This window comes from Cardiocondyla obscurior, linkage group LG13, assembly GCF_019399895.1.
Source record: "Cardiocondyla obscurior isolate alpha-2009 linkage group LG13, Cobs3.1, whole genome shotgun sequence".
Classification (NCBI taxonomy): domain Eukaryota; kingdom Metazoa; phylum Arthropoda; class Insecta; order Hymenoptera; family Formicidae; genus Cardiocondyla; species Cardiocondyla obscurior.
This window is the reverse complement of record NC_091876.1, coordinates 5,331,276-5,347,245: the sequence shown is the minus strand read 5'-3', so window position 1 is coordinate 5,347,245 and position 15,970 is coordinate 5,331,276. Positions and strand designations below refer to the sequence as shown.

General features: G+C 49.4%; 1 protein-coding gene across 6 annotated transcripts in view; it reads right to left on the bottom strand.

Moving 5' to 3' along the window:
• The window catches only part of Blo (bloated), a 94,668-nt gene that overhangs the window by 64,336 nt on the left and 14,362 nt on the right, over positions 1-15,970 (bottom strand). For all 6 annotated transcript variants that reach the window (XM_070665375.1, XM_070665376.1, XM_070665378.1 and 3 more), the window contains one exon: positions 8,613-12,151. In XM_070665375.1, coding sequence (XP_070521476.1) covers positions 8,613-12,151 — 3,539 coding nt within the window. The remainder of the gene's footprint in view (positions 1-8,612; positions 12,152-15,970) is intronic.

Genomic DNA, 15,970 nt, shown 5'->3' with positions numbered 1-15,970 from the left:
GCGGCTGTTTATATTACGCCGCGTGCGAAAAGTATGTTACGTAACGTGACTGTTTTTTTCTTCTTTTTTTTTTATGCCGTCGGTGACAAAAGTTGACACAGCACTTTGCTTCTATACGTGACTAGTACTGCCGCGCAGAAAATAAAACGCGTCGTCAGCCACGCAATTTTTTTCTCTCTCCTTTTCTCTAAATTGTCCCATGATCGTATTTAAAACCATTGCGCGAAAATCTCCGCGATCGATCGAGTTAGACGGCTCGTTTCAAAGTTTTTCAAAAATAAAAAATAAAAATAGGGATTTAGATCAAGATAAATATCGGATAATATATACGCGCGAATAGATTCTTTATTATATCTGGTAATATACCGTGGCGTTAATCGATATACATTAAATAAATGCTCGTCGCGTCCGCTCGCGTCAAGTGAGGATTATCGGATCAAATCTTTACACCCCTCTAACCCCCTTCTGATTTCACGCATATGTAGGAACGCCGAGAAGTCGCTACAATATCCTCACATGTCGCCACATATCCCATTCGCATTTACATATGCATATGCGATTCCGCGTACGTTGCCTAAGGTTGATCGAACGAGTATCCCGCATGTGGATGCGCGGATGTCGAACGATCGTAAAAGAATCTCGCGGCGTCGCGAAAGTGGGTCTCCCCCCCCCTCCCTTGATCCCGAGCGTTCTGCGGCTTGAAGGATGACTTTTCGCCGAGCGCGATGCGAGCCGCGGCGGCTGCGAGGGGCCTTCGAGGCATCATTAATCGCTCGTTCGCGTAATTAATTACTTCTAACCGGCGCAACGATTGGCACGAAACCGTGCTGCGTGCGCCCCGCCGAGGGAAATCCACCGTGTAACCTGCTCGCGTACGTTTTTATTTTATTTTATTTTTTTTTCTTGCTTTGCCCGACGTGGTTCGCGGATCTCTCGTGTTTCACTGACCCCCCCGGCTTATTCCTCGCGCCTTTTTTCACCGCTGTGGGAAAGCATAGGGGATCGACGATGTCGTAGTCGTAGATTGGACAATGGAGCGGAAAGTACGATTATGAAAATTTAAAAACCGAGAACGAGAGTTAAGGAAATCACACACGTATAATTATCGTCGGATTATTTCTGACGGCCAGATCGGATCGATCATTTCTAAAACTTCTTCCCGTTGTAATGTAAATTCTGTACGAAAAAAAGATTACTTTATCGTCGCGCCACTTTTTTCGCGTCGCGATTTTTAATCTCGGCGTAATAGCCGCCGCTTCTTTGGCGCCTGCCATATAAGCATCTTATAATGGTACAAGTTAACTTAATGTCCCACGGATATCGCGGAGATATGCGTGTAGCGTGTATTCGTAAGCGTCGGGAGGGAAAAAAAAAGAAAAAGAAAAAAAGAAAAAAAACAGACGGAGGCGTGCGGAGCTATCGGCGGGCCTCGTTGAATATGCAAATCGCGATCGCGGTCGATCTGGACGACGGGCGAACCCGCTTAAAACGAAGCGCGAGAAGGCGGAATACAGAAATTGGAAAGTGACGCGGATATTCGCGCGTCACTTTACTGCCCGCCGCGTTTATGGTCACCGAACTGACGCACGTACAAACGAGCGAATCGTCCGCGTATCTGTGCGAATGCGATTCCGTGAAAGATGAGAAATATATCGCGCCTACGTACCCGACACCTACACCGAAACCTACGCGACATATATGTGCCAGGATGTCCCAGCTTACATTGTTTAATTAATTTCCAACCGATTAATATCGCAATCCAAGATTCTTCGACGTCTCGTAACCGCTCAAAGGACAAAGAAAGGTCTCGCTCGTTGAATTTTAAAATAAAAATCAAACGGATAAAACGAACCGGCGAACATTTTATTAATTGATAAAATATGTCTTTCAATTTTGTTTTTTTAACAAAACGAGTACTTATTTGATAACAAGCTCTTTGTATATCTCGTTGTCTGCGGACTCTCGCGAAGAGTATCAAGCACGATATTTAGGGGGATCGCGGTTGATTCTTCGTCGCGTATCGAAGCCGTGGGCTCTTGACGAGGTTATACCGAGGCAAATCTCGCATCTCTCGGAGCTATCAACGGTACCCTGGTACCCCAGCAGGATGTTACACGGGTGGTTTCGTATATAGGTGCCCGTGGTAGAGGCCAGGCTAACGTGGCGGGGCATTATGCGATCCCGCGAAAGGTTTCCGTGATGGCACACCGGGCATAGAGCATCGTGGCTAAGAGGCAGCCTAAGCCCGAGATATCAATAAATAACCTATCTGGCAATATTATCTCAGCGGTTTTATGCCCCACGGAGCGGGGAATGCGATCCAGTTCCTACATATAGCTCCAGCTGGCTCCCTTTCTTTTAACCCAGGCGCTACAACCGGCCTGGCCTCTGCCAGAGTGGAGGTGTGAATGATCCGCCTACTATAAAGCAAAGTGCATCTAGCTTCCAAAGCGTTGCTCTCTTTCTCTCATTTTCTCTCGGAAAATTATTCAGAGTTTTATCCCCGCTCCGTGTCTCATTTGCATCTCGAAACGCCGACGTTATTTCATCGCTATAGTTTTTACCGAACATTTTAATTTTATTTAACCGTTAAAAAAAAAGAAAAAAAAAAAGTACACAAGATAAAAATTCTTTCGATTTTTCTTCCGAACACCGTCGTTATTATACTTCACCGTTAGCAATGCGTTTGGCCTATTTATTTTTCGCGTCACATTTTTACGACTCGCCGGCCCCAATAACTCGAACGCGATCACGCTCGATCGAATTGCGGCGCGTGCAAAAAGGAAAAAAAAAGACAGAAAAAAGGGAAAAAAAAAAAGAAACGTCGATATCGGCCAACTCAATCCGGTATATCGCGTCGTCGCATACGGAGCCGCGAACACGCCCGTGTCGAGTGAGCTAATAAATTGTAATGGACCGGCCGACCTCTCTCTCCCTCTCTGCCTCTTCGCGGGTGTAGTGCACACGAGCGTAGAGCAAATGCCATTAGTGTGAACTTTCGATGGAAACGGAATACGTTTCTCTCGCGTCGCGAGACTCGCGAGCGGGTAGGTGGGCTCGCGCGCGCGCTCGCGCGTCCGTGTGTAGGTCAGCTCGTGCCGATGTGGCGCGCACGGTCGCATACCAGGGGTTTGTCTGTCCTACGGCGGACTTATCCTTTCCACACGCGCATCTCGGCCTCTTCGCAAAATCCCGGCACGTCCGTCGACGCCGATTCCGAACGAATTCGTGCCGATCGTAGCGTAAGATTGGAAACTCTCGCGCGCCGGCATACTAATTGCGCTCTCCCCCGCGCTCTCGCGAGAAATATTCACGATCGCGTGACGATCGTCGTTTTATTTCGCGCGATTGGAAGTTTAAGAAAAAAAATCGCAGTTTGATTTAATTATTATTACGCCGCGTGCAACGAGCGGCTACGCGCGAGGCAATTGTCTGTCTTGATTGTTGCTACCGCGAAGACGGCGGTATTAATCGGCGAGCGGGGTAGGTCGATAGATACGCAGATAGATAGACCGAGATTTATTCTATTCCCGGATAAATCCCCTACGGACAATCGGAGATTACGCGGGCATAACTTACAACTCAATACGCTTACGGACGTGCGATTTAGCGTTAAGGCCGAATCTAAACGCGATAACGCGTAAGTTCCTCGAATAAGCGTGACGAAAGTGAGGCATTGGAGTGATTTGCGATATTACACGAGCGGGTGGGAAACGAAACGTTCACGTTTAAACAATGTATCAACAGGTGAGATACAAAGCTGGAACGCGGATTGTCTAGAAAAAAAAAAAAAAAAAAAAAGAAAGAAAGAAAACAAAGAAAAAGAAAAAAAAACTCTGGCGGAAAGGAAAAGGAGGTTCCGGCGACGGCGGCGGCGGCGGTGCAAAATAAAGAATACTCTTTTCGTTTTACGGCCATTTATTATTAATTAGCGCGGTATAAGGCAAGCCGCGCCACGGGGATCCGCACCTCTCCTGCCGGGTTACGGTGGAGTTAATAGGTCTTTTTTGCGCGTGTCCTCTTCGGCGCGCCCTTCCTGTCTCTCCCCCCCTCCCCCTTCTCTCGCGTATCTTCTTCCCTCGGTCCCTTTCGCTACGTCGTTGGTCCCTTTTACCGCCGGCGGTCGTTGCGAAAGCACCCTCGCCTCCGCGAAGCGAGGCGAAGCGCAGCCGTTCGCGGCGGCGGAGCGCGCGAGAGAGACACCACGCATCTTTGCACCTGGGCGTGGATCGGCTGGTCGGTCGGTCGGTCGGTCGATCGGTCGGTTGGTCGGTCGTCCGCGACATTATTGCTCGTTCTTTCCTTCGTTCCCGTGTGGCGGGCCGCGCGCGTGGGTGTTCCGAGATACGATAATGCTCGATCATCTCGCGCGCGCAGCCTCCAGCCGTGGCCGGACGCGGTCCAAGCTTTACACGCTACCCCGATTCGCACGCGCGCAGCACGAACACCTGCGACGAGGACCCCGCGAGGATAACGCGTCGCCGCAGCGGATAATCGCAAGCGAGAACGACGCGCCGATGAATTTATATAATTGCATTTTTTCACAGCGAAAATAAAAAGCTTCTTCTTAATTTTTGTTTGTCTTTTTAAACGTCGTTGTACGAACCGGCGAAATCGGTGAAAGCGGTGAGGTAGGTATTAGAAAATTATTTGTAATGGCAGTGTATGAGCCTGGCACGTCGCCGTCATTAGCTAATTATTATATAATTCATTTTATCGTATACCGCGGCACTGTCACAGGGATGATATATTTGGGCAAATGGGCAGTTTACATCGCGAAGCTTAACGACCGTAAATTCATCAAAGATCTCGCACTTTTACATCCGAAAGTGATACTTAGCGTCTTGTAATTACATAGTTGTGTAATAAGAAGTCTCGGTCTCGCCGTGAGAAAACGAAGTTTCCGCCAGGAACGGGCGGACACTTTGGTCGCGCGCCGAGGTCCGTTTGCTCCTAAGTCATATAACTTGTTCGGCGAGAGAAAAGAAGAAAGGACAAGGGGGATGGGAAGAGGGAGGGAGGGGGGGAAGAAAAGTGGTGGAGGAGACGGTGGGTACGGTTTCGATGGCCGAGCGAAAATGCGCCGGCTGCGGCTCAGCCGTTGAACGCGCGCCGGGAGAGGCAAATGGGTTTCGTCGTGTCCTAGGGCGACGGCGGCCGCGATTAATGACGAAGTGCGAAGGCACCGGTCGGGGCCGGGTATTAACGGAGGCGGAATGACAGAAAACGGAACGCGGGAGATTGGGCGAAGGGGATAATGGCGCGTCGGGGGAGAAGACGAGAGAGAAAGACGGAGGAGAACCGCGCGGCGAACGAATTAGATTCAATAAATAGATCTCGCCCGGCGAGATAAATGTCCTAATAACTGGGCTTAGGGCCTCTCGCGCGCGTAGAATCGCGGGGCGATCATTAGCTTGCGATGCGATGTGTTTGTGTGTGTAAATTCGAGACCCCCGTCCCGGCTCAATTCCGCTCGATCGTGTTCGCACGACGCATAAACACCTGTCACGAAGTGCCGATCGGCGGCGTGTATACACGCGCGGCATGTAACGCGTTGTGCAACGATACGCCGACCCACCGTGAGACCGTCGTGGACGCGTTTCACGCTCGCCTTCCTCGCTATTGTAGCTTCTTTCTCGCGCCGGCAGCCCTCGATCCGACCGCCGACGACACGCTGTGGTCCATTAATTTCCGATCGATAGCGAACGCCGAGACACACCGATCGTGCCTCGTAGGGACGAGCGATTCGACGCCTCTCGCAGCACGTGTATCAATACTCGACGGGTTATCATTAACGCCCGGGGTCAGTTCTTTCAACCTCGTTTCTTCAGAGCGCGAGGAAATTGATAGAACGCGAGCTTTCAGCGTATAACGCTTTCGCAATTTTGTCTCGCAAGTAATTGCGCGTTACAAAAATATTTATTAAAAAAAAAAAAAAAATGAAAGAGGAATTTTTATTGAGAAAATTAATAATCGGTATTGCGCGAGTAAGGACGCACTTGAAATACTATATGTGTCAACGGTAACGTCGTCAACGAAATTTAGTTCATTATTTTGAATGAATAGTTAAGAATGAGAGTAAAATCGTTGACGACAACGTTCATTAATGCGAGTTTAAGAATGATTGGCGAAATCGTTGTAATGGTCGATTCTTTCGTGGATTGCGTCAACGATAATAGGTACGTTTTGCTCGAGGATCGCGACTTGATATTTCGAGAGCCGTCGCCGAAGCGACTATCCGGCGTTAAACGCTCTCTCGAGCGAGTATCGGGACGCGATAACTCTGTCTACGTGAGCGGCGACGTGATACACTAAGCATCGTTATTTACGGCGTGTTCGACTAATTAGATAATGGCCTCGATATTTTATATCCGTGCGTTCACCTGACTCCGCTGGCCGGGGCGTTTGCGAGACGGCCGGAGCCTGCGACCTTCGCCGCCGCGCCGCAAATCGTTACAGCCGTAACGCGCCGCGGCTCCGCGGTAAATCGACTCGGACGAGTACGGCGGCGAGAAACGCGTGTTAATAACACGTGCTCTCGCACGTAATCAAGTTAGAGGATCGGGGAAAAATTGGTGCCGTAGCGTGGTTTTAACCGCCGCCCGTCGGGGCGACGTAGCCGCCGCCGCCGCCGTCCCTCGAACACGTCGACGTAATTGGGACGTTAAATGATCGATTAATCGTAATAGACGTGGAAAAGAGCGGGACGCCGCTGTCCCTGACGCGTTAAATATCTCTTTGCTGCCTTATACGACGTCCGCGCGTGTCGTTTATCCCTTCGCGAAATTGAATACCCGGCGTGGTCTCGACGATGAGTTGCGCAATCGGGGGAATAACGATCGTACGAAGATTTACTGCGCGTGGAAAAATCACCTCGGGCCACGGCGAAGCGGAGAATTATCTATCATTCGGGTTAAATGTTACGTCCGGTGAAGTCTCGCGGGCCGCGGCTGCGAGACTTATTTCCCAAGAGAGGAGGCAGTGGGCTTTTATGTCGATGATCGCTCGCGGACGCCGTATCATTACTCTTCATACGGGACCCCGGCGACGTCCGACAGCGAAAGCTCCGTTACGGAGTAACGTCTATCCCGCTTAACTCGCGAGATCAACGAGCCTATCGCGCCACGTACAGATTCGAGGCTAACAATAACATTCGTAACTGTCTATTGTCGCAGTGGCGAATGAATCAAGCGCGATAAGATTATAGCAGTAAATACGGCGATTTTCAGACGGCGTAGCTGTGCGATGTTTATTAACTCGTTAAATAATATTTTTAATAAATAATAAATAAAGAATTAATTATGTAATAATTTAGAAGATTTTCGTAGATTAAAAAAAAATAAATAAATAAAAAATAGGTTTTTACGAGAGGATTTTTTGAACGAATAAATTTTTCCTTTATTTAAAACGTGTACGATTAAATTAAATATTTTTTAAAGTTTATAATTTTCTAATAATTGTATGTAGGTGTAGGTAATTAAGAAATGATAATTTATACTGTCTTTTTTTTTTTTTCTTTCTTTGTGCATTTATTAACGTTTGTCGTACAAAATAGAGAAACACGAATAGATTAATGAGATTAATAGGAATCAATGCAGTGGCGATTAATGTAAACGTATATACAATTCAGGCACTGATTCAGTATAAAAGACAGGGTCTGCGGCGTTTCGCAGGCTCGCGAGTCGCGCGGAATCTCGCGCCTAGCCTCGTCGCGCGTTAGCGTGCGAGTTTGCATGACAGATACTCCGAAATGCGCTTCCGCCGGGCGTGGGCGACGGTGTAATCCTACCGTGCAGTCCGCGCTTTTCAGCCAGTTGATAAGGCCGGCTTGGTGTACAGTTAGGCGTGACGCAATTCCAACGGCAGTCGGCAAACCCAGGTTGGGGCCCAATTACCATTTTCTTCCGGTTCGTAGCGCGCGCGTACCCGTCGGTTCTCCGTGGCGTTAACTTGCGGATTACGGGGGAAAAATCGGGAGAGGGGAAATTATTCGACGGCCGATCGCGGAAGCGAGACCGTCTCTCGCCTCCGCCGGCGGCCTAATCCGCGACAATCGCATAAATACACCGCGTAGCGGAACAGGAATCTCGCAACGCCCTGCGATTCTCTCGTACGCCTCGCGTACGGTAGTCATCCTGATTAATGTCGCATGCGTCTTATCTCTTTTCGGAGTAACGGGGATGATGTTCGAAACGTGATCGTTTACGGTCGCGCGACCGCTTAAGGCACGCACGCACCTGAATGGACATAGCGACCGCGAATATTCGTCGGTGGGTTATTTTTGTGGTAATTAATTTGTTTCTCTTTTTTCTCTTTTTTTTTTTTCTTGTTGATGATTAACCGTTGCACCGTTTCGCGCAAAAACTTCCGGTATATTATTTTTTTTTGTCCCCCAATCGATAAGCCACGATGGATCCACACGATTCCATTGACCTCTCTTAACGCCCGATTCATTGGCCGAGAGTTGAGATGCCAAAATCGATCAATCATCGTCGACGTAGCTTCGTGCCAACTGCTTTAACCGTGAGTTAGTTAACCTCGCGCGTACCGAGGCGGTTCCGGCCGCGTAGATAGAAAAAAGAAAAGAGAGAGATAAAAGAAAGGTTTCCTACCTGATTGATGTCGCTGCCCAAATCCCGTGCGCTCTTGGCGCTCCTCAGCTGACATCCACGGTACTCCCGATACCTCATGGTCACTTCGTCGTCGGTCAAGGCGCCGCTGCTGCCGCTCCTCGCGCTCTTCTTGCTCTTCTCCTCCTTCGTCTTTTTCTCCTTCTTGCTGAACAACTGCTTGACTTTGCTCATAGTGCCGCTCTTCTTCGCCGCCTTTTTCTCGTACTTTTTATCGCCGGCGCCGGATGGCGGTTTCGCGGTGACTAACGCCGGCTTCGGCGACGAATCGCTCGCGTACTTGTCGTACTTGCGCTGCTCGGAGCTCGGCGTCAGGTTCATGTTGCGATCGGTGTGACGTCGCTCGTGCTTGATAAACTGCCGGCTGACGAAGCCCTCGTCCTCGGACTCGAGCTGCTCGCGCCTGTCCGCTTCCTGCGAGTCCCGCCTGTAGTCATTCTCGATCCCGGAATCGGCCAGCCGATCCTTCCGATCTGGATCGCTCAGTCTGGTCTCGCGGTGACGGCGCTCGGTATGATTTCGCACTTCTTGCCTCGCGTGCCTCGACTTGCCTTCGTGATACGTCCTGGGCGGCCTCGTCGGGATCTCGGCGAACGTTTCCAATCGGCTGACCGAGGACACCTTTCCGCGCGGGCCGTCGGAATCGTCGAAGTAATCCAGCCGATTGCGCGACCGTCTCAGCGGCTTCTTCGGATCGTCGTCCAGCTTGCGGTGCTCCTTCCTCAAGGTGCGCGTCTCGTCGTACCGGGTTTCGCAGCGTATCGAATCTCTGGCGGTGGTGTCCGAGTCGTACCGGCTCGAGTTGTAGCCGCCGCGATCGGCGCGTATCCGCGGCGGCGAGCTGTCGTAATCGTCGTGAATCGGATGTTTATTGCCGCTGGTGTATCTCTGCGTGGTGCGCGTTTCCTTGTAGTACTTGGACTCGAGCTGGCTGTTGGTCATCTGGGAGATGTCGGTGTCGTAGTCGTCGTTCGGACCTTCGCGCAGACTGTCCAGATGACGCTTCGCGAACGGCGATCTCTCCCTACGCCCGTTAACCGTCGGGCGTCTCATGTCGCGCGCGTTAACGTAGCCCCTGTGACTGCTCAGATTCTCGTGCGATCTCGTGGTGTACTCGCTCCTGAGCGCTCGCACTCTCGCGTTCTCCCCGACCTCGTCCAACCGCTGAGTCGACTTGCTTATGCCGCGAATCGACTCGAACGGCTTCTTCGTCTTCGGCAGATACGCGTCGCGGTTAATCGGCCGGTTCTCGCGGTCCAGAAAATCGTCGCTCTTCGAAAACTTGCGCTCGTTCAATTTTTTCGCGATTATCGGCGACGACAGCTCGTCGTTCTCTCGCGACTCGCTGCGAAAGTGATTTACCGTCGCGGCGGTACCTTCGGGTAGATAGGCCGACTTGTAAGGGCCGCCGCCGTTTCTCACGGCTTGAAATCTCTCCTCGGGACTGCTGCGGCTTCGATCGCTTAGGAACGGCTTGAAGTCGTCGGTGTAGCCCTCGTGCGTTCGCGTCTCCACGATGTATTTGTCGCCGAATTTGTCCGTCCGGGTCTCCACGGTGTAGCCCTCCTTCGGCTTCCCGTCCAGGTATCCGTTCGTCGGGATCTTGTTAGTAATCTTTTTCTCGTAGCCGTACACCTTGCCGTTGTCCTCGTGTATCTCCTTCTCGAATATGTACTTCTCCCCGTTGCTATTAGTCCGCGTTTCCGTGATGTAGGTGTCCATGTATCGCTTCGGCGATCCGATCCGATTCGGCGTTACCGGCGACGGCACTATCGGCTTGTCGATTATTTCGTGCTCGCTCGACTTTTTCACCGGCACGTTCGCGCTGTTCTTCGCGGCGAACATCTCGTCGGCCAGCAGCCTAGATTTGATCCTGGACTCGAGCAGGTCCCGCCGCGCGCTCAGCTCGGACGTTTTAGGCGAGATCCCGGTCTCGTTCTGCCTCGAGGATAACTCGCCGCTGTCCCTTCGCCTCGCGTCCATGCCGTCGGCTCTACCTCGGCCGGAAGTGTCCACGAAAACGGACGAGGTATACTTATCCGGTTTGTCGTAAAGGCGCCTGTCGATCTCGTCGAATTCGTGACGCCTCGTCGTTTCGTTGGTCCTGGCGACGAATTCCTTCGCGCCGCCCAGGTGTTTGCCGCCGAAGGGGCTCCCGTTTTTACGATCCTCCTCGTATCTCGACTTGAAAGCGTTAATCTCATTGTTGCGACGCAGATCGTTGCTGTACGAGTAATCGGCCCGACGATACTCCTTCTCCGCGGGGCTGTTCTCGCGAGATGAATCCTTCCTTTCGAGACCGAGGCCCTCGTCGCTGTCGGAATGACTTCTCTGAGCTTTCTTCTTGTCCAGCTGCACCTGCGCGTAAATTACGTTGGTTTGCGCCGGCGGCGGCGGGCTGCAGGATTCGTTTGGTCTCGTGTAGGAGAACGGTCGGTTGTTGTTGTGACCGAATCCCGGGGACGGTGACACCATCGTTCTAGTAAGCTGCGGCGGCGGCGAACGGTCGTTGGACAGTCGATGGATCATTTTGTGTATCGTCGACTCTTCGTTGCGCTTCTGAAGATCGTACCGGCTGCTATGCAGCATGCTAGGCGTAGCTCCTTCGTCGACCTCGTCTCCTCCGCGTTTCGTTTCTTTCGGTGGCGATGGGGTACGGCTGGCACCCGCGGGCTCTCGATCGGTCTCCGATCCGGTCTTTTTTACGTCGTCTCTACCTTCGACGAATATATGGTGCTCGATCACTTTAGCCTCTCGACCGGGCGACTTATCGGCGGGCACCTCGACGTGCACTTGAATCGGCGTTCCCTCTCTCGTTTCGTCTCTCGAAATTACCTCATCGATAGTCGGGCTCGTTCGCTCCTCTTTTTTAGGCTTCTTCGGCTCCGGTCGATTGTTGTTCTCGCGATCGGCGCTCGCGGTGCCAAAATGAAACGGCTGCTGATTCACGTGCGGCGACGACTCGATTATCGGCGACAGCTGCTTCTTCGCGCGCTGGCTTACGGTACTTAGGTGCGAGCCTTCGCTCTCGCTGCCGCTCCGCTTGCGCTCCGCGCCGCTCCGCGTCCAGGAACCGGCGTCGCTCGCGCTTCGGCCGACCGGCTTCCGGCGCTTCTCCAAATTCGGCGAAAAGAATCGCGCGAGCGAGCCCTTCAATTTCTTCGCGCTGGCATCGCTGGCGCTCCTCTCCAGTAGCTTCTTCTTGGCGCGCGGTGTTTCGACGTCCGCGTTCGCGGTCGTGGCGCCGATCTCCTCGCTGCCGCGGCGAGGCCTCGCGTCGATCGGCAGGTCGGCGCGTTTCTTGTTACGGCGCGCCGGTAATGTGCTGAAGCGACCGGGAAGACGCCGATTGTCGCGTGCCACGCACTGAAGGCTGTCCGCCTGCTCCAGCACTAGCGCCGCTTCCTGCACGAGGTCCTCCTTGCTTTTCGTGGCGATGTTTTCCCTGCGTACCGGAGTGGCGATCAACCTACCTTCTCCATCGCCCGCGAGAGCCGCGGTTACGCGCGGTGTTCCACGTCCTGTAATTACGAATGCGTCGGTTGTTTAATCGCCTCCACTTCGTCGTATAATGTTACCGAAAACAAAATTATCAAGAAATAAAAAAAAAAAGAAAAAAAAAAATAATTTAGCTGACATTTAAAATACTCTCGTTAATTTTTTTATTCTCATTAATAAAAATATACTCTCGTGCCGTAATAATCACACTTGATAGCAATATTTCCAACAGTTACTTAAAAGATAAATTGCTTTCTTCTTTAATTTCTTGGGATTTTATATAAATTTGTCGATAGATAAAAAAAAAAGGAATGTATAATCACGCTAGAAATAAATTAGTAAACATCATAATTAGACCGAAGAAAGATTTGATTTCTTTGTAAATTAATCGATGGCGCAAACGTATTGATTACATTAAGTATACATACTTTTTAATGACACGTCTATTAAGTACAAAATTTTTTTCCTTTCCAAGTTATACTTATACGAAAAGAATTAGGGAACAGGAATCGCCAGCTATTAATCGTAAGGCATTCCGAAATGTCGTTTCAGATTAATTACCGATAAATTCGGGCCGGCTAAATAAATTTATGTCGCAACCTTGCGCGGCGTTGCGGCATTTGTAAGTCAGCGATTTATGTTAAGTGGACGAGCACGTGGTCGTTAGTGGTTAATCACCAAGTTTAATCAAGCGCAGTAGACACGGTTGGCTCGCTAGACGCTGAAAGCTAGAAACCGACGCGTAAGAAATGGCCAGGTTTTTTTTTTTTTCCATTTCACCTCCCGAACGCTACTTCGGTTAAATCGAGACTGCCATTAATACGGCGCGTCCCCCGATTCGCGATCGATATAATGTTTGTAATTAACGCTGTCATATTTATAAATGGGTCGCTTAATCAATAGCTCGTTAACAACCGCGGCCGACTTCCCCAAGATTATTACGTGCTTATTTCTTTTTCCTTTTTTTATATGACAGTTCTGAATATAATATATGAAGAGAGGAGCAGCGTTATACACATACGCACGTGTATAATAAATATACATAGGGTGTCCCACAGTCGTAGCTCTATCACTCGTGAAACGCTCTGTAGAAACGTGATAACGCCGTACGTGACGTTTTAAATATCGCCTCTGGGAGTTTTTTTATTGCTGTTAAAAAAAAAATGTTGAATAAGCGATAGTGCTTATTCGTGTTCAGCGTCCTCTACTTGAAGTTCAGATTTAAAATTAATTAAATTAAGTGCCTGCATCGAATTAACTCGAGATTAAAGAGTTTTTTTTTTAATAATTTTCTTTGCGTTACGTTCTCGAAATTAAATTCGTAAGTTCCAAATTCGTTAGATAACTCTCCAACGTTAATTAGACATCTCCCACGAAATTTTCACCGCATGATAAGATCAACCTACACACCTGCCGCGCGCGATCTATCATTTTTACTCGCGAATGGTTTATCTTGCATAAAGAGAAAGCGACGACCGTGGACATCTTCCCACAGGCGAACGGGGCCCGGATCTTGTTACGCCTTACGCGGTAGGCGCTAATCGGCGTTGGGCGGAGGGAAATTGATTCATTATCGGTACCGTCGCGCGCGTTGTCGAGTGCATACTGCATTAATTCTACAGTCGCGAACACATCCAACAAATCATATTCCCGCCTACGTCAAATCGACGTCGATTCATTCGTATTGATGAAATAATAGACTCTGACGTTCATCGTAATTAAGTAAAAGAAAAAAAAAAAAAAAGAAAAAAATTCCTTCACGTGCAAAACTGCGATTAGAAAAATGCCAACGACGCCTCGGCATAATTATATAATGAATCCAGTCTTTAATTTTTTTCTTTCTTCTTTTTTTTATTATACAAAAAGTTATTTCTTTTTTTTTTTATTTACAAATAAATTTGATTAGTATACGCGTAAATTGATTAGAGAGAAAACATATTTGCGTTTCGCGAGGTATAGAAACGCTACCCGGATGACGCACACCGGGCTCGGGATCACTGACGGATTTACGGCGTCATTGTCGCAAATTTTAGTACTCGGACGGACACCTAGCCAGCGGGTGAAACTTGGACGCGAGGCATCTCGCCGAGGTCATCGACGAGAGCCTCGAGAACGAGGTCGCCGCTCGGCGGCGATTAGCGTCGCTTGCCTACCGATGCTCTTCGCGCTGCCTCTTCTAGATTCTCCGTGAAGAACCACTACGCCGCGCTATTTCCAGAAAGTCGCGTTTCTCTCGTCTTCCCTTGTGGGAACTCGTCATCAACCGCCGTCGCATCAAACGCCGGCTCGAAAGCGCCTTTTACAACCTCGTTCGCTCGGTTTCCATAAACATGCAATTAGCAGCTTCTCGCGAGCCTTTGTCTCTCAAACGTTCGCCCGTCTAACGGATTTCTTAAACGTTTAGCTAAGCTATGTCGCGCTTTCGGGGAAACGACATATTTTCCTTTTTTTCCCTCCCCCCCCTTCTTTTTTTTTATCCTTTATTCCGAGGAGAAACCGACTCCCGGACTCCCTCGCGACCAGGCCGACCGATCGTGCGTTCCTTCCGCGCCGATGCGCACTTCGGGGACCGCTGTAAATCGTAAACTAAGACGACAAACCTCGCATCGTTTACACGATTCAATGGCGCGGACCGCGCGCGACTGTCATACGCGGGAATGTAATCTGCTGAGATATCGTTGGATTTAATTGCGCGCAGGCACGAGTGGAGCGACGTCGCGAGGGATTACACTAGTGTCCGTACGAAGGACGCGTTTCCAGCCCGCAGGTTTCCGTCGTGTGGAATCGTGCTCTCGCGGCGTGTAAGTGGGACGTCTCTTCCGTAGATCGCGAGATTAATAAGGCAGCGGCGAGCTCGCGCTAATACTATGGAATGCGCGTTCGCGAATCGGGAATGCGAGTTTAAAACGATCGGCCCGGTGGATCTCGATGTAGGATCCGTTTCGATTTTGCTTTCAGGAATACTAATTATTGGCTGGATACCACGCGGATACTCGTGTGTGCACGCGTGTTTTTTCTTTCTTTTTCTTTTTTTTTAAGCACGAAAGAGAAACGAGGGAAAAGAGAGGGAAGGAAACGCATTAACCATGTGGCGCACGTATTCCCAGGCGAGAATTGATGCGTTTAGAGAGCTGATCGTGAATGCGTGCGATTGATTAAACGAATGACGGGCTGCGATGCAGATAACCGTTCGGCGAGTAGCTTTTAAACTTTTTCCTTCGCCCCTAGAATTTATTGACTTAACTGTCTTTAATCCGATGCGATTTTAACGCAACGTAGTAGGTATGTCGGTTTCCATTTGGAATAACTTGAGGAATAACTCCACCACAAATCACTAGAAATTACTCTTCTGTAATAAAGAGATATTAGTATCGAATAAATTAAAAGTACGAAGATAAATTAATGTTAAACAAAAATTATATATACGTTTTATTGTTAGATTTATTCGACAAAGAAAAAAAAATAAATAATTTTATCGTTTTTGATTTATAAGAAAAAAAAAAAAAAAAAATTAAGATGTTTTATAAAAATTATACACTTAGCAATTTTTATTACGAGGAATTCGCGTATTAAATGGAACGTATGAGCTTGTAAATTCGTCGTAATACTAGCTTATTATCCGCGATTATTTATGTTGTTTGTACGGTCATCTCGTGGGGCACGTTTGCGTTCAGGAAAGTAAGTCTGCAGAAATCTGTTTGAAAATGGGTAGTGTCACCGGTGCGCGGCATCGGTGAGTGACTGTTAACGAGATGTAATCATTGTGCTCGACAGGCTGATTGATATTCAGGCGCGTCGTAAAGTCGATTTAATTATCACGACATTAGCGTCGGGGATCTCGC